General features: G+C 44.6%; 1 protein-coding gene across 2 annotated transcripts; it reads right to left on the minus strand.

Moving 5' to 3' along the window:
* Positions 1-17,087: 17,087 nt before the first annotated feature.
* Positions 17,088-18,459, minus strand: LOC121455216 (thiosulfate:glutathione sulfurtransferase). 2 transcript variants are annotated; one of them, XM_041662833.1, is made up of 4 exons: positions 18,288-18,459; positions 18,012-18,104; positions 17,340-17,502; positions 17,088-17,249 (listed from the first exon to the last, which is right to left on the minus strand). In XM_041662833.1, exons 1-4 carry the CDS (start codon positions 18,346-18,348, stop codon positions 17,198-17,200), a joined length of 369 nt encoding a protein of 122 aa, XP_041518767.1. In that variant the 5' UTR covers positions 18,349-18,459; the 3' UTR covers positions 17,088-17,197. The 2 variants fall into 2 exon arrangements, with proteins under 2 accessions (XP_041518767.1, XP_041518766.1); XM_041662832.1 differs by having other exon boundaries at positions 17,982-18,104.
* Positions 18,460-18,646: the final 187 nt, after the last annotated feature.

An 18,646-nucleotide genomic window follows, 5' to 3' on the forward strand; every position in this document is an offset into this window, starting at 1 on the left:
AGCTGAAGGCCATGGGACCCCTGTTTAGGGGAAGTATTAGCTAATGGAGAGAACCTAAGTTACATTAATGTTGCTGACTGCAGCCCATTCCCCTGCCTGTAGTCATACAGAGAATGTTGACCACCCAACTTCCCCTACCAGCTGGGTAATATTTCAACCAGTCCCTGTGGTTAGCAAAGGGTCAGCAGATGTCTGGAGGACTTAAGGGGAGGGGTGCTAACCCCTTAGACTAATAGCCTATCAGGAACTAACAACTGAGCTTTACCTAATCTTTAACCAATTATAATATAGGATACGTAATTTTGCCTTTTGAGACTGTAACCTTATGTACTGTTTTGTGGTTTTCGTCTTTATAAACCCCTTACAATAGTAGATGGTCCTTCTCCCCCCCCCCCCATCTGCTGTGTCAGACTGGGAAGCAGAGGACCCATGCTAGCCCGTACTTAATAAACGAAACCTTGCTTTTGCATTCGGAAGTGTGGCTCCGTGGTGGTCTTCTTGGGGGTCCTAGGACTCAGGCACAACAGGGCCACTGGCAGTGAGACCAGGATCTAACCTTAAAACTTACTTTGTGGAGCCTATTCTCTATTGAGAGATACCTTGCTTAGCCTAGGAAGGGGCAGGGGGACCTTGGTCCTGCCTCAGTAAAGTCAGGGGACAGACTTAGTTGACTTCCCAGAGGAGGCCTTACCCTCACTGAGGAGCAGATGGGGAGGGAGGGGAAGTTGGGATTAGTATGTAAAATTAAATAAATAGCTGGGATAGTGGTGGCACACGCCTTTAATCCCAGCATTCAGGAGGGCATTCAGGAGGCAGAGGCAGGCGGATCTCTGTGACTTCAAGGCCAGCTTGATCTAGAATAGCCAGGACTGTTACAAAGAGAAACCCTGTCTCGGGCGGGGAGGGGGAAAGGTGTTAAAAAATAAATAATAAAATAAAAACAGGCTGGAGAGATGGCTTAGCAGTTAAGAGTGCCGGCTGCACTGGGCATGGTGGCACACCCCTTTATTCTACATAGTGAATTCCAGGACAGCCAGAGCTACAAAGGGAGACTTTGTCTCAAAAAGCCAGTAATAACAACAACGACATGTTTACCAAGCATGACTGGGTGAGATAGGAAAGTGCAAATAAATAAAAACAGCAGTTCTGCTCAGAAACAAACAAAAAACAGTTGTGACTTCAAGGTTGGCACCGTAATAAACAGGACAATGCATAACCAAGAACAAAACTTTGTACTACTAAATTGAAACAAATGTCTGGGTACCTGCCAAGTGCAAACTATGTTATTCCTTCTCAAACAAATTTAAAGTCCTAAGGTGAGACCTTACACAGTTTGGCTTTGTTTGGGGTGGTCTTCCTTTAGCCCAGGCTGGTCTGAAACTCAGGATGTATGTAGCCCAAAATGTGTAGCCCAAAATGTCCTTGAACTCAGGATGTCTCAGCCTCTCTAAAAACCAAGATTATAGCGTGAACACTATACCTAATAAATATGTGAAAGTGTTTTTTTTTTTAAATTTCCAGCTACTATGCCCTGGCAATGCACAAAATGTTTAATTATTCTTTTCTTCTGGTAGTCTTTCCTTTAAAAAAATAAAATAAAAATAAGCCTGGTCGTGGTGGTGCAAGCAAATCCCTGTGCGTTCAAGGTCAGCTTAATCTACAGAACAAGTTCCAGGACAGGTTCCAAAGTTACACAGAGAAAGCTTGTCTCAAAAAGCAAAACAAAAATCTAAATAAATAAATATTAGGAGCAGGAATGGTGGCTTAGTGGTTAAGAGTGTATACCGTTCTTTCAGAGGGACCCACTGAATTTTTAGTCATATTGGTGTTTTTTTTAAAGAAATATTTATTTATTTATTTATTTATTATGCATACAATGTTCTGTCTACATGCTTGCTTGCTGTCCAGAAGAGGGCATCAGATCTCATTACAGATGGCTGTGAGCCACCATGTGGTTGCTGGGAATTGAACTCAGGACCTCTGGAAGAACAGTCAGTGCTCTTAACTCTGAGCCATCTCTCCAGCCTGTCATATTGGTGTTTTGTTGTTGCTTTCTCTGTTTTTGTTTTTCTGGGTCAGGGTTTCTTTGTGTAACAGCCCTGACTGTCCTGGAACTAGCGCTGTAGATCAGACTGACCTCGAACTCACAGAGATCTGCCTGCCTCTGCCTCTCAAGTGCTGGAATTAATGGTGTGCGCCACCAACCCTGGCAGACCCAGTCTTCTAGTAGGAGGCTGCTTGTTCACTCCCGGCTGCCCCAGACTCGAAATAACCAGACAAATCGTATTAAAGAAATCACTGCTTGGCCTATAACCCATTTCTATTATTTTCTAGAATTACTTTTTAAGCTTTCTCAGGTTTTACGTGGATACAGTCAACTACCTTGGCACACCAATCTGTAATAGAAGACTGCTTGTTTTGTTCCCGGCTGCTCAGCCCTGAAATAACTACACAGAAATTATATTATTTGCAGTACTGTTTGTATATTGCTAGGTAGCTCTTACATCTAGAATTAACCCATTTCCATTATTTTATATTTTGCCATGAGGCTTGTGGCCTACCAGCAAGATTCCAGCTGACAGCTCACGTCTTTCCCCGCTGGCAGCTACATGGTGTCTCTTTGATTACACCTACTCTCTCTATATATCTCTTCCGGCCTGGCTATATTCTGTGAAGCCATTGGCTGAAAGCAGCTTTTTTTATTCTTTAAGCAATAAAAGCAACACATATACAAAGGGACTTCCCACACCATTTCCCCTTTTCTGTTTTTTAACTTTAAACATAGTAAAATTACATATAACAAACAAGTATCAAGCAAGAATTATAGTTGCAATATTTATATCTATTTTATCTTTTATCATAACTAAGGAAAACTATAGTTATAACTATCTATTCCTCAACTCCAACATAGACCCCAGAAGGATATAATATTACCTAAGTTAACAAGAAGTGCATTGTAAGCAACTTCCAAAACTCTAGAATTGACAGAGACATCTCACTACCTGGAAAGTCACCCAAAGTTCTTCTGTACTGTTGGGGCATCCATCTTCAGCCTACAGGCCCATAATATCCAGCAGACTTTTCCATGAAGCAGAAAATTTAAAGATCTGTTTTACCTTGTAATGGTAAAGTTCATCAGTTGCATTCTTCTGTGTCCTGCAGAATATCTGGCAGACTCTTTCATGAAGCAGGAGCCCTGAAGGACCGTCCTCACCTTTAGGCAAGTTTAGCAGTCATTTCTCTGTGGGTCCTGCATATCCAGTTCACACAGCATAACATCAAGCAGTCCAGGCAAGAGCAGTGTCTTGCCCAAATGGCTATCAAACTCCATAAGGAGCCTCTTCGATGCCCATCTTCTTTTTGAAGTATATTGGTGCTGCCAGGAACAGTTGTGTCATTGTCAGGATAATTCCTTATTTTATTTTATTTTATTTTTTGAGCCTGTCCTGGAACTAGCTCTTATAGACCATGCTGGCTTTGAACTCACAGAGATCCACCTGCCTCTACCTCCCAAGTGCTAGGATTAAAGGCGTGTGCCACCACTGCCTGGCATCCTAAATTCTTAAAACATTTTAAATGCCATATTCTGAAGGTCTCTGAAAGATTTGAGGAATATCTATCCAGCTGAAATATATCTCTATATATCTAGAAAACCTAACTAACATGACTACAAGCTTGACCTTTATAGATGCCTATCTATTAACTGTATTTCTTAATTATACATTACATTTTTAAAGGTATATTCTTTTTTTAAAAAAGATTTTTATTTATTACGTATATAGTGTTCTGTCTGCATATATGCCTGCTCGCCAGAGAGGGCACCAGATCTCATTACAGATGGTTGTGAGCCACCATGTAGTTGCTGGGAATTGAACTCAGGACCTCAGGAAGAGCAGTCAGTGCTCTTAACCTCCGAGCCATCTCTCCAGACACCTATACATTACATTTTATTTATTTATTTATTTATTTATTTATTTATTATGTATACAATAGTCTGTCTGCGTATATGTCTGCAGCCCAGAAGAGGGCACCAGACCTCATTACAGATGGTTGTGAGCCACCATGTGGTTGCTGGGAATTGAACTCAGGACCTTTGGAAGAACAGGCAATGCTCTTAACCACTGAGCCATCTCTCCAGCCCCTATACATTACATTTTTAAATGAGCTGCACAAACACAATACCTTAATCAAGAGCAGAAATATACATATAACAAAATTGACCTTAAATTTGTATCATTAGACCAAAATCCATACCAATGCAAATTATTTATATCTATATCACAGTCTTTATTTTTATTTTATTTGGAAACAGGACGAAACAGGGATTCATTGTATTATTCAGGCTTGTCCTGGCCTCTCATTATGTGGTCTAGCTTAGCCTTGAACTCTTGACCATCCTTATTCTTCAGCCTCCTTTACCATACCTTGCTTCAATTTTCTTTTTCAAATTGGAATATATGCTAGTATGCTGGCTAGTTTTATTTGACACAAAATGGAGTCATTTGGGAAGAAAGGACCTCAACTCGGAAAGTGCCCCACCAGACTGGCTGACAGTAAAGCTGAAAAGAGCCCTTCCCTCCCCAAGGTGCTTTTTGTTATAGAGGTGTAGCACAGCAGGAGAAACCCTAGCTAAGATACCCGTCAGCTTTTCCTCAATGTTACAAAATCCTTGACGCCACAGGGGCCTGTTAAACCCGAGTGTTAAACATGGAATTTCTTTTTTTTTTTTTTTTTTTTTTTTTTTTTTGGTTTTTCGAGACAGGGTTTCTCTATGGCTTTGGAGCCTGTCCTGGAACTCGTTCTGTAGACCAGGCTGGTCTCGAACTCACAGAGATCCGCCTGCCTCTGCCTCCCGAGTGCTGGGATTAAAGGCGTGCGCCACCTTCGCCCGGCTAAAACCTGGAATTTCTGAGGCTCCTCCAGAGGCATCAGCTCAATTCTTTTCATTTCTTTCTATTTTTTTTGGGGGGGGGGGTGGGATTTAATTTACTTATTTTATGTATGAGTGCTCTGTCTGCATGTACACCCTTATGCCAGAAGAGGCCATCAGATCCCCCTAGAGATGGTTGTGAGCCACCACGTACGTGGTTGCTGGAGGTTGAACTCAGGACTCTGAAAGAGCAACTGGTGCTCTTAACCTCTGAAACAAAGTCTCTCCAGCCCACCAGCTCAATTCTTGTGAGGGCGCTTTCTGAGCTACCTTGAATCGTGGCAGTTGGCAATGGCAGGGATGCATTCCAAAGCAAAGTCACATCTCAAACCAGGATGCAGAGACTGTGCAGCTAGGCTTCCCCTGTGACAGCCTCCAAACACCACTAGAAATTCTTTAATCTCCTTTGAGGGTTTACAGTAACCCAAGGATCTCCTGTCAGCCTTTCCTCCTCCCTCCCTCTCTTCCTCCCTCTCCCCGCCTCTCTCTTGGTGATATGTATGCTTGTATGTAGCAGGTATGCCCGCCCACTAGCATGCAGAGTCAGAGGAGGATGCCAGGTGGCCTGCTCTGTCACGCTCCACCTTTTTTCTTGAAATAGAGTCCCTCACTGTATTTACAGCTGGACTAGTAGCCCGCCCGCCCTAGGATCCCCTTCTCCAGCCACCACAGCACTGGAGTTACAGGCACATACAACTAATCCTGGCTTTTTAACATGTGCTCTGGGAACTAGAACTCAGTTCCTCATGTGTGGGCAGCACTTGTGAAGCAAAGACAGGAGGATCTCTGAGTTCAAAGCCAGCCTGGTCTACAAAGCTAGTTCCAGGACAGCCAGAGCTACATAGAGAATCTCTATCTCAAAAAAAAAAACAAAAAACAAAAAAAAAAAAAAACGACAATTTTAGTATTTAGCCCTGGCTGGTCTTGAACTCAGAGATCCTTGCTCAGTAAGAATCTGACCTTGAACTGAGATTTACCTGCCTCTGGATCTCAAGTTCTAAGATTAAAGGCCTACACCTACACCCTGCCCTCATTCTTATTTTTTTTTTTTTTTTTTTTTGGTTTTTCGAGACAGGGTTTCTCTGTGGTTTTGGAGCCTGTCCTGGAACTAGCTCTTGTGGACCAGGCTGGTCTTGAACTCACAGAGATCCGCCTGCCTCTGCCTCCCAAGTGCTGGGATTAAAGGTGTGCGCCACCATCGCCCGGCCCTGCCTTCATTCTTTTTTTTTTAACTTTTTTAAATATTTATTTATTTAGTATGTATACTAAAATATAGTATACATACTAAATAAATACATATTTTAGTATGTATACTAAAATATAGTATACATACTAAATAAATAATGATAGAACAATGTATACAATGTTCTATCTGTGTGTATGCCTGCAGGCCAGAAGAGGGCACGAGACCCTCTTCTGGGTTTTTTACTTATTACGTATATAGTGTTCTGTCTGCATATATGCCTGCTCGCCAGAGAGGGCACCAGATCTCATTACAGATGGTTGTGAGCCACCATGTGGTTGCTGGGAATTGAACTCAGGACCTTTGGAAGAACAGGCAATGCTCTTAACCGCTGAGCCATCTCTCCAGCCCCCTGCCTTCATTCTTAAAGACCTATAGAACCTTTCAGTCACCTACTCTGGTGACCAAGTCCAACACATGGCCCATTAGGGGACACCCAAACCTTGTACAAACTATAGCAGGATAATTGTTTTTTCTTGCAGATTTTTTTTTTTTTTTCGAGACAGGGTTTCTCTGTAGCTTTGGAACCTGTCCTGGAACTAGCTCTTATAGACCAGGCTGGCCTCGAACTCACAAAGATCCACCTGTCTCTGCCTCCCGAGTGCTGGGATTAAAGGCGTGCGCCACCACCGCCCAGCCTTTCTTACAGATTTGTAAGTGTTCTTTCCATATGAAATGAATTAGCCCTCCCATGTATGCTATCAGTTGAACATTTCCCAGTTGCTGTTCCTTCTGACTTGTGTGTCTATGCACCTGTTTACCAGTGTAGCCATGTATCATGCAGAAGGCTTTGCTTAATTGTTTAGATTTTACTTAATTTATTTTTGGTGTTTTTTTTTTGTTGTTGTTGTTGGTTGGTTGGTTGGTGGTTATTGTTGTTGTTTTTGAGACAGGGTTTGTGTTGCCTTGGTTGTCCTGGAACTCACTCTGTAGACCAGGTTGACCTCAAACTCAGAGATCTTCCTCCCTCTTCATCAGAGTGCCCGTTAAAGAGAGGCGTGGGCTACCACTGCACCACTGGTGTAGGAGGTCCTTCTGTCTTTGTGTTGCTTTCGTTAGTTAATAAAGAAACTGCTTTGGGCCTGTTGATAGGACAGAACTTAGGTAGGTGGGGAAAACTAAATGACATGCTGGGAGAAAGGAGGCAGAGTCAGAGAGAGACACTATGGAGCTGCTGCCAGAGTCAGACGTGCTGAATCTTTGGCGGTAAGCCACTGCCACGTGGTGATATACAGATTAATATAAATGGGTTAAATCAAGTTGTGAGAGTTAGCCAATAAGAGGCTAGAGCTAATGGGCCAAGCACTGATTTAATTTCTGTGTGGTTATTTCGGGGCTAAGCTAGCCGGCGGCCAGGATGAACAAGCAGGCCCCGCTCCTTGCAACACACCACATTCTGTTTTTTTTTTTTTTTTTTTTTTTTTTTTTTGGTTTTTCGAGACAGGGTTTCTCTGTGGTCTCGAACTCACAGAGATCCGCCTGCCTCTGCCTCCCGAGTGCTGGGATTAAAGGCGTGCGCCACCACCGCCCGGCCACATTCTGTTTTTGAGTGAATTTCACTCCATAGGCTACTAGGTTGGTCTCAAACTCATTCTCCTGCCTCTGCTTACCGAGTCCTGGGATTAAAGGTGTGCACCACCACGCCTGGTATCGTCAGCTTGTTCTATGGCTTCTAGTGTTGAGTCATAGCTATAGGGATGTCTTTACCTCAAGATAATACACCGTTCTTGGTGGTTTCCATATTCTCGACCTTTGATCCACAGAAATATATATCATGTATTATATGATGCATAGAGTGTGTTTATCCGCTTACCCTGTGCTAAGGAGTAGATTACTGTTCCCACTGCTGTGAGAAAATACCCGACAAGAGTAACCTTGCAGCTCGAGTCAGTCTGCTGTGGGGGGTGGAGCATGGCAGAGAGAACAGCTCCAGCTGCAGCAGCAGGAGGGTAAGGCAGCTGCTCACATGGCCTCCACACTCGGAAAGCAGAGAAAGATGAAGGCTGGCACTCAGCTCGCCTTCCTCTTTTTGTTCAGTCCTGGACCAGCCCAGGGGTCCACATTTAGGGACCTCAGTTAAGTCTCACAAATGTACCCAGAGGTCTGTCTCCTATAAGATTCTAAGTCAAGGGCTGGAGAGATGGCTCAGAGGTTAAGAGCATTGCCTGCTCTTCCAAAGGTCCTGAGTTCAATTCCCAGCAACCACATGGTGGCTCACAACCATCTGTAATGGAGTCTGGTACCCTCTTCTGGCCTGAAGGCATACACACAGACAGAATATTGTATACATAATAAATAAATAAATAAATATTTAAAAAAAAAGATTCTAAGTCAAGTTAGCATCAAGATTAACCATCAATACCTCCCCTCTTGAAACAGGATTCTGTAGCCTCAGCCTCCCCGCTACTAGAATTACAGGTGTGTGCCATTATATCTGACAACATACCCTCTTTTATGTAGCCATGGTCCATGAACAAAACTTAGCCACAAGGCAAGCCTCAACATGTTTTATTAAACCATATGGTGTATATTTTTCTGTCCCACACAGTACTGGTCAAATGAGTACATTCATTTGTAAAACGCTGTCATCTGCATGCATGCGATGCCTTTGGTTTCTCAAGATAACATTTCTCTGTGTAGCCCTGGCTGCCCTGGCACTCACTCTGTAGACCAGGCTGGCCTCAAACTCAGAGAGCCACCTGCCTCTGCCTCCCAAGTGCTAGGATTGAAGGGGTGAGCCACCACCACCTGGCTTCTTAATGTTTATTACTTACACTAGTATACATGTATACAAACTGAAGCAGTGAACGGACACTTAAAAGAAATCCCACACTAGCTCAGAATTGAGAAATAGTTATTTATTTAGGGGTAAACTCACAAATCAGAATCCTCCTCTTGACCGGTTGGATCACGCAATCCAAAAAGAACAGCAGCCGGAAAAGGAGCAGGGGAAGAAGAAAAGGGACAGACCTGGATTTTTTTATCCGCATATATAGTATAAGAGGCCACGCCCCAGTAGGCAAGTACTTACAAGCTGAAGGTCTTCCTACAGCAACAAACCATATGCTCTCTGTGACAGGTATTTCATGGGGATTAAACTATCACGGAAAGCCACAGAGAAAATTTTGCTATAGTTGAGGCTGGCCTTGAACTCATGGCAACCTTTCTGCCTCAGCCTCTCACGTGCTGGGAATCTAGACACGAGCCACCATACCTGGAAGGGCCATAAACCTTATAATTCCCATTTTACAAATAGTGAAGGTGATGAAGTAGCTAAAAGTGCCTCGTGGTAGCTACTCAGTTATGGTTAGCAGACCCAGACCCCAACAATCCCTTTCCACAATAAGCCATTCCCCACTCATTAGTATTCCCAGCTTTCCCCTCAGAATTTTTTTTAAATATTTATTTATTTATTATGTATACAATGTTCTGTCTGTGTGTATGCCTGCAGGCCAGGAGAGGGCACCAGACCTCATTACAGATGGTTGTGAACCACCATGTGGTTGCTGGGAATTGAACTCAGGACCTTTGGAAGAGCAGGCAATGCTCCACTGAGCCATCTCTCCAGCCCCTCCCCTCAGAATTTCTAAGCTCACTTACTGAATGGATGCCATGTTTGGGTTTCATGGTTAGTTCTAACAATGAAATAAAGATCCCTTTCACTAAAGAGCTAAGGCTAGGGGTAGGAGAGACGACTCAGTGGCGAAGAGAAAACTGCTCCTCCAGGGGACCTGCATCCATAGGGCAGCTCACACCTGTCTGTATAACTCTAAGATCCAACACCCTCACACAGACATGCATGCAGGCTAAACACCAATGTAGATAAAATTAAAATAAATAAATTATATATATATATATATTATATATACACTTTTTTAAAAAAAAAAAAAGAGCTCAGCCCTTGTGGAGGTGGTAAACCAATGGTCTGCCTTGAGCTGGGTCTTCTAGGCATAAATAAATATACTTAACCAACCCATTGTCATCTTAAAATCACCCAACCTCGCACTATCCCTTTAGGTTGACACAAAACAATCTCCCAAACTTCTGACCATTAATTATTTATTCCCTCTAATAGGTATTTAAAGATCGAGGGGCCATACAGGCATGGAGTTTGTTCTCCGGAAATCAAACTGACTGGCTCCATTCCTGGACTCCAAAAGTTCTGTTGATGGAGCGTTTGCCTGGCATGCACGAAGACCTGGATTCAACCCTCAGCATCACAAGAGAAAAAAAGAAAAAGACATACTGACTCGCAGACGTAACCCCAGCATTTGGAACGACACAGGAGGATTGCTGCAAGCTGGAGACCAGCCAGGACTACATAGCAAGGTCCTGTCTCACTCGCTTAGAATTTTTTGTTTTGAAAAGGAAAAGAAAAAAAAAAAGGACTCATTTTATTTTAGTAAGTTTTTTTTTTAGGTTTACTCCTTTTATTTTATGTGTATGTGTTGGACTCTAGCGTCCAAACACCGAGGAGGAGTCACCCCCAGAGACCACCTCACACACCACAACTGATGCAAAAGCATGAGGATTTTATTAATTCTGTCATGACAGGGTCCCTCAGCATTCGGGAAGCTGAGAGACCTCGAATAGCTGGCACAGGTTACTTTTAAAGGAGAAGGCCACAGAGGCAAAGGGGGGTTGTGATTGGCTTATTCAAAAGGGCTATTACCAATAACTGGCTGGAGAGCTGTTGCCAGATCAGATGAGGTAAGAGGTCATTTTGACCCTGTTTCTCAGGGGACCGAATCAAAACATACATATATGGGTATAATTGTTCAGGAACTGAGTACGTGCATGTGTAGCTGTTAGGTCCTTGGTTCCCAGGGGAGGAGGGGAAGCACTATGGCACAGAGGCTGAGAGGATTCAGAATTGTCAGAAATAGCCAGGAGATGGTGGTGCACGCCTTTAATCCCAGCACTCGGGAGGCAGAGGCAGGCAGATCTCTGTGAGTTCGAGACCAGCCTGGTCTACAAGAGCTAGTTCCAGGACAGGTTACAAAGCCACAGAGAAACCCTGTCTCGAAAAACCAAAAAAAAAAAAAAAAAAAGAATTGTCAGAAATGGCTTCAGAATTGTCATAGTCTTACATATGAGTGTTTCTATCTGTGTACCATGTATGTGTCTGATACCTGGGTCAGAAGAAGGCAGCAGGTGCCCTGGAACTGGAGTTACCAACAACTCTGGTCAGCTGTGTGAGTGCAGGGACTTGAACCAGGTCCTCTACAAGAAATGTTCTTGACTTGCAGCTGGGCATGGTGGTGTATGCCTTTAATCTCAGCACTCAGGAGGTGGAGGTAGGCGGATCTCTGAGTTTGAGGCCAGCCTAGTTTAGCAAGTTCCAGGACAACCAGGGCTGCTACACAGAGAAACCCCCTTTCTCAATGCCCCCCTCCCCGAAAAAAAAAGAAAGAAAGAAATGCTCTTGACCACTAAGCTATCTCCCCGGCCCCCAGTGACCATTTATTTCACATACCAACCAGTTTCCCCTCCTCCTCTCCTCCCATCCCCTCCCCCCACCTCCTTTCTACCCCCTTTTTGAAATTACATTTATGTGTGTGTGGCGGTCAGAGCACACTTTCAATAGTAGGTTCTCTTTCTTCCACCCTGTAGATCTTGGGAATTGAACTCAGGTTGTCTTGGCAGCAAATGCCTTTGTTCACTGAACCATTTTACCAGCCTAATCGGCTTTTTAAAATAAACTTCACGTGGTGGCACATGCTTTTAATCCCAGCACTTGGGAGACAGAGGCAGCCAGATCTCTGTGAGTTCGAAACCAGCTTGGTCTATAGAGGGAGTTCCAGGACAGCCAGGGGCACCCTATGGGGGGGTGCAGGGATGGGAGGACTCAATCAATCAATCTTGGGATCAGGTGGTGATGGCACTATGCAGGTGTACCTCTTTTTTTTTTTTTTCTTTCCAAGACAGGGTTTCTCTGAGTTCCAAGATGGCCAGAGCTACACAGAGAAGCCTGAACTTGAAAAACCAAAACCAAACAAAAAATTTTGGGGCTGGGTTCAATCCCTGGCACCACTTAGGGTGTTCCAGCAGTCAGGAGCGGAGACAGGAATATCTGAAATTCAACTCAATCAATGAGACCCTGTCTGTAAAATCTGTATTAAATTAAAAAGTTAAAAGGATATGAGACCCTGTTTGGTTTGTCAAAAACAAACAAGATCCTTCAATGAACTAAGCATTCACACTACTGTATTTTGTTGCAAATAAATTATGTCTCAGTAATTATAATCTTAAATACTATGAACCATAATAAAGGTATTGGGAGGGGTGTGTACACTCATGACAAGAAAAGTTACATCCAGGAGAGATTTCCCAATCTACTGCAGAGTTAGAGACTGAATTTTGGGGGAAAAACTAACACCTGCCATTTACCTGACCCAAAGGTGAATACCACTCTTATCTCCAGACTTGGGCTGGAAGCCAGGTGACTGAGGAATGGAGAACCTGGTGAGCATGTGCAAACAAAAACTAAACTCAAGTTGTCCAGGAGAAGTAGGCTGGGTCAACGATGGAGAATCCAGGTGGGTGGGAGAGCAGAGGAAAAGAAGGAAAAAAGCAAAGAAAACAGGAAATGTCTGATAAATTGTTTTAAGCACTTGAAAAAAAATCAGAAAATTGGAAACATACCTGAGCAAGTCTGCTTTTCTAGCTAAAGGAACAAGTCCTTTAATTTTCTTTTCTTTCTTTCTTTCTTTTTTTTTTTTTGGTGAGGGACATTGTTTTGCTTTCGAAATAGTTTCTCTGTGTATCTCTGACTGTCTCACTCTGTGGGCGGGGCTGACCATGCTGGAGTCAAAGGTGGGTGCCACCGCCACCCTGCAAATATTTTCAATTTTCATTCGACTGTATGTGTATGGGTGTTCTGTCTGCGTGCCAGTCTTCCCACACATGTGCCTGGTGACTGAGGAGACCCCCCTAAGACTGGGGTGACAGACGGTCATGAGCTCCCATGTGGGTGCTGGGAATCACACCCAGGCATTCTGGAAGAAGAGCCAGGGATCAGTGCTTTTAATTGCTGAACGATTTCACCAGCCAAGGAATACTTCATGTGGTTATAAAAATATTTATGTTTTGGGTATGGGCACATGCCACCCATGTGAGATCAGAGGACAATCTACAGAGTTGGTCTGTCTTTCTACCTCTTGGCAGCAGGAGCCTTTCTTTAGTTGTTGACCCATCTCACCAGCCCATATGTAGATTTTGTCCACCTGCTGATTTGTTTTTGGTAGTGTCTCCCCATGTAGCCCTGGCTGACCTAGAACTCACCACACAGACCAAGCTGGCCTCACACTCAGATTCAACTTCCTCTGCCTCCCACTGCTGGGATTAAAGGTGTGCACAACCAGGAGCTTTTTCCTTTCGAGACAGGGTCTTGGTATGTTGCTGTGGCTGCACAGAACTCACAGTAGCTCAGCCCAGACTAGAACCTAAAGAAATCCTGCTAGCATTGCCTCTGCATCTGCCCCAGAGCAGGGCTTACAGGCGTGTACCACCACACCTGCTAAACTATTTTTCCATTAGAACTGGGGAAAAGGCTTGTTGCAAAATCCTCAGGACCTGAATTCAGATCCCCAGAATCCATGTAAAAAGCCAGAGGTGGCCGGGCAGTGGTGGCGGTGTGGTGGTGCACGCCTTTAATCCCAGCATTCTGGGAGGCAGAGGCAGGCGGATCTCTGTGAGTTCGAGACCAGCCTGGTCTACAAGAGCTAGTTCCAGGACAGGCTCCAAAACCACAGAGAAACCCTGTCTCGGAAAAAAAAAAAAAAAAAAAAAAAGCCAGAGGTGATGGCATATGCCTGTAACTCTAGCCCTTGAGGGGCAAAGACAGGTGAATTCTGAAGCTCCATTGCCTGCCCAACATGCCTGGCCAAATCCTTGAGTTTCAGGTTCAGTAAGAGACTGCCTCAAAAACTAAAGGTGGAAAGCAGTTAAGGCAATTAACACATTCACACACACAAATTTTAAATTAATCTTTAAAAAATTTCATGTGCATTAGTGTTTTACCTACATGTAGGTCTGTGAGGGTGCCGAATCCTCTGGACCAGTTACAAACAATTGTAAGCTGCCATTTGGGTGCTGGGAATTGAACCTGGGTCCTTTGGAAAAGCAGCCAGTGCTCTTAACCTCTGAGCCACCTCTCCAGCCCCCACAAAAACATTTTAATATCTCCAGCACTTGGGAGGCAGAGGCAGGCAGATATCTGTGAGTTTGGGACCAGCCTGGTCTACAAGAGCTAGTCCAGGACAGGCTCCAAAGCTACAAGAAACGTCTCTCAAAAACAACAACAAAAAAATTCAGTATCTCAAAAGAATATCCAAATGATCTACCACCCTAGGGTAGATCAACTTTTCAGTGAGACTTATTTCAGTAAGAATTTGCAAGTTGCTGTTAAGCTCCTTGTTGATAGTTTATTTGGGTTGAGACAAGAGTTCTCTACATAGCCCTGACTGTTCTGGAACTCAGCTCTGTAGACCAGGCTGGCCTTGCACTCAGATCTGCCTGTTTCCCGAGGGCTGGAACTAACGGTGTATGTCACCATATCTGACTGGTAGGTATCTGACATATACATATATTGATTTATTCATTTATTGGTGGTAAGTAGGCAAGTGCTCTCCCGCTGAGCTCTATATAAAGTCCTTTGTAAATTTTTGAGTTTCTCACTAAATTGACCAGGCTGGCTTTGAACTTAAGTCTGTATCCTAGACAGACCTTGAATGTGATACTCCTGCTTCAGTCTCCTACCTTACAGACATTCACCACCAGTCCTGGTCTAAATGTACTTATTTTCTTTTCTTTTTATTATTTTTTTTTTGTTTTTTGAGACAGGGTTTCTCTGTGGTTTTGGAGCCTGTCCTGGAACTAGCTCTTGTAGACCAGGCTGGTCTCAAACTCACAGAGATCCGCCTGCCTCTGCCTCCCGAGTGCTGGGATTAAAGGCGTGCGCCACCACTGCCCGGCTTTGTACTTATCTTCTTAAGATTATTTCCCACAGTGACTTAGCCTCAAACTCCCAAATAGCTTGATACAGGCACACTTCCTACCCAACCCCAGTGCTTCTTTGTTGCTATTTTGTTTTTTGTGGTGATACTGGGAATTGAATTCAGAGAGTTTTTCTGTGTGTTTTAGGTTTCTTTTTGTCTTGTTTTTGTTTTTGAGACAGGGTTTCTCTGTGTAGCCCTGGCTGTCTTAGAACTCGCTCTGTAGACCAGGCTGGCCTCTAACTCACAGAGATCCACCTGTCTCTGTCTCCCAAGTACTGAATTTAAAGGCGTGAGCGTGAGCCACCCTTCTGAGCCACCATGTGGTTGCTGGGAATTGAACTCAGGACCCATGGAAGGAGCCACCCTTCTGAATTCAGAGTTTTATATATATGTTACTACCACTAGTTCATAGGTAACTTCATTACCTTAATCCAGTTCTAGAATCTGAGGAAGGTGGAATTGGGGCTGAGGAGCTGTAAATCTCAAGCAGTAATGGGTAAGCATTTTCTATAAAGTGCCATTTTAGGTTCTGAAAGACATGTAGCTGTTACATGATTCTGCTAATTTTGTACAAAAGGCATATGTCCTACCCATGTAGACAACAAAAAGGACTGGTAAAGACAGCAGTCTGTTGTTTGTAGCTGCATATTGGAAACATAAGAGGAGCCCATAAAATCAAAAGTGTCCAAGCTTTTAAGTTTTTTACTATGAAGCCTAGGCTGGCCTCAAATCTATAATCCTTCTGCTTCCATCTCCAAAGTACTGGGATTAGACACGTTCTATCACACATAGCTAAAAAGTTCCTTTTTTAAAAAATATTTATGTGTACGACTATCTTGCTTGCATGTATGTATCTGTGCTTTTTGCAAACCTGGTGCCCAAGGAGGTCAGAAGAGGGCATCAGATCCCTGGAACTAGCTCTCTCTCTACAGACCCTTGGTTGAGCTGGAACTCACTGTGTAAACCAGGCTGGCCTCTTAGAGATCTGCTCGCCTTTGATGTAGGAGGGTCATCTGTCTATGTGTTACTTTCATTGGTTAATAAAGAAACTGTTTGGCCTGATAGGTCAGAACATAGGTGTGTGGAGTAGACAGAACAGAATGCTGGGAAGAAGGGAAATGAGGCAGTCGCCATGATCTCTGACCCAAGACAGACACAGGTTAGAATCTTCCCAGTAAACCACCACCTCGTGGTGCTACACATATTAATAGATATGGCTTAATCAAGATGTGAGAGTTAGCCAGTAAGAGGCTAGAGCTAATGGGCCAAGCAGTGTTTAAATGAATACAGTTAGTTTGTGTGTTGTTATTTCGGGGCATAAGCTAGCCAGGCGGCCGGGAGCCGGGTGGCAGAAACGTAGCCTGCTGTTCCCACTACATGCCTTTGCCTCCTGAGTGCTGAGATTAAAGGCTTGTGCCACCATGCCTGGGCCAGAACAAGCTCTTCAGTCTTGCTTGTTACCAGACTGGCCAGGAACTGAACTAGATTCAGCCTCCCAAGTAGCTGGGACTGAACACACCTAGCTTCAAAACTCTAAAGCTAGGGGCTGGAGAGATGGCTCAGTGGTTAAGAGCATTGCCTGCTCTTCCAAAGGACCAGAGTTCGATTCCCAGCAACCACATGGTGGCTCACAACCACCTGTAAAGAGGTCTGGCGCCCTCTTCTGGCCTTCAGGCATACACACAGACAGAAAATTGTATACATAATAAATAAATAAAATATTAAAAAAAAAACTCTAAAGCTATTAGGTGATTACTTGATATGCATTCTGGGCTGGACATTGCTGCCCTTGGTCCACTTCAGATTGGGTAGCAGATAACAGACAAACGAATGGACAAGGATCCTACAATAAACTCTCAGAACTAGATTAACATTGGAACCATTTTTGTCCACCTACCAAATTAAATGCTTGTAATACTTGATTAAATGTTCTTTATTTGAGTTTTTCATGTACAAAACACTATAAGGGCTTGTGCAACCCTGCAAGGTGGTTATGAGAAGGGTCACGACCCCTAAGCCTTCTACCTAGCCCTCTTTCTCCAGCCATTCCTTATAGGCCCCAGCATAGTGTCGAGCCCTGTGAAGAAAAATAATGTTGAGAAAGGACTAGGTCCTGTAGGCCGGCCCCAGGCAGTCCCCAGTCAGCAAGTCTCACGCCTTGTCGTACCCTGTGTATCCAAGACCTTGTGCCAGCTGTGTGGCCTGGGAGCCTCGCTTGCCCAGCTGACAGAAGAAAACGAGATTCTTGTCTTCAAGCTTTGGCTTCTCAGCACTGTACAAAGCTCGGAAAGCAGCTGGGTCCATGGTCAAGGCGCTTTCCAACTCAGACACTGAGAGAGGACAAAAACGGAGAGCCAGTGGCACATTGGGGTTCACAATGTGGACCTCAAGAGCGGAGTCCTGGCCGGTCTGCAGAGATTGTCCACCTATGGTGGCCACCCCCCACCCCACCCCAACCTCAAAGACAAGGAAGAGCCTGCCATTGCAGGAAGTTAGGCCAACAATGCAGCCGCTTTCTGGGTCCTAAGGAGGCGGTAGAGGATCAGGTGGATTAGGGAATCCAGCTTCAGGCAAGCCATGTATATAGGGGCTGATCTACCCCTCTGGCTGCCTGCTGCCCCCTCAAACTGGATAAGCTAGTTCTACTGCCAGGATTCTCCATTCGGTTTTTCTCTAGGGAACCCGAGGGCTGGCTTGAGCAGATATAAGGCCATCTCTATCTCTACCAGCATCATCCCTACCCTGAGTGAGGCCCCTTTAGCTAAGACCAACTCGGACTGTCACTCTGCCAATACAAGAAATCCTATACCAGGGATGTTGAGTGCCCCGGGGATGGTACCAGCTTCTGCCTCCTCCCGAGATCGAACATCGAAGAGCCGGGCCCTGCCTGAGGCTAGGAGTGACCGTAGTTCAGATAACGAGACCGTAGGCACTGAGAAAGACAACAGGAAAGAATCAAGGGCTGGGGGACCACAAGACACCTGTGGTCTGTGCCCTCTCCCTGGGAGCTTCCGAACCCAGTGGAGCTGTGGACACACCCCTACACTCCTCTCGGGGACCAGCATACACAGCCCTACTCCCACATCCCAGGTACCCCCATATCCTTCTCGAGTACCTCCAGACATGGTGCCAGCAGCAACTGTGTGACAGAGACGCAGGAATGCAACCCGCAGCATACCCCCTCCCTCCCCGAGTCCAACCAGGGAGACAGGAAATAGAAGCAAAGCGCGGCACCTGGTTGGCACCCGCAGAGCCCCAGGAGCACCTGTTGGTGACAACTCTAACCAGTCCACACTCGAAACCTTTAAAATCTGCCCAGTGTAGGCCGGAAATGACATCCAGGTTTGGCACAGGTACCCATGCTCTGGGTAATGAATATAGGAATACTAACACCCCACCCAAAGCGTGACCCAACCCTTACTGGTCAAAGGGTAACATGCACTTTCCCTTCCCCCAGAACCCCACAAAAGAAGG

The sequence above is a fragment of the Microtus oregoni genome, unplaced genomic scaffold (assembly GCF_018167655.1).
Source record: "Microtus oregoni isolate MIOR12 unplaced genomic scaffold, Mior012 000013F_ref0000133, whole genome shotgun sequence".
Classification (NCBI taxonomy): Eukaryota; Metazoa; Chordata; class Mammalia; order Rodentia; family Cricetidae; genus Microtus; species Microtus oregoni.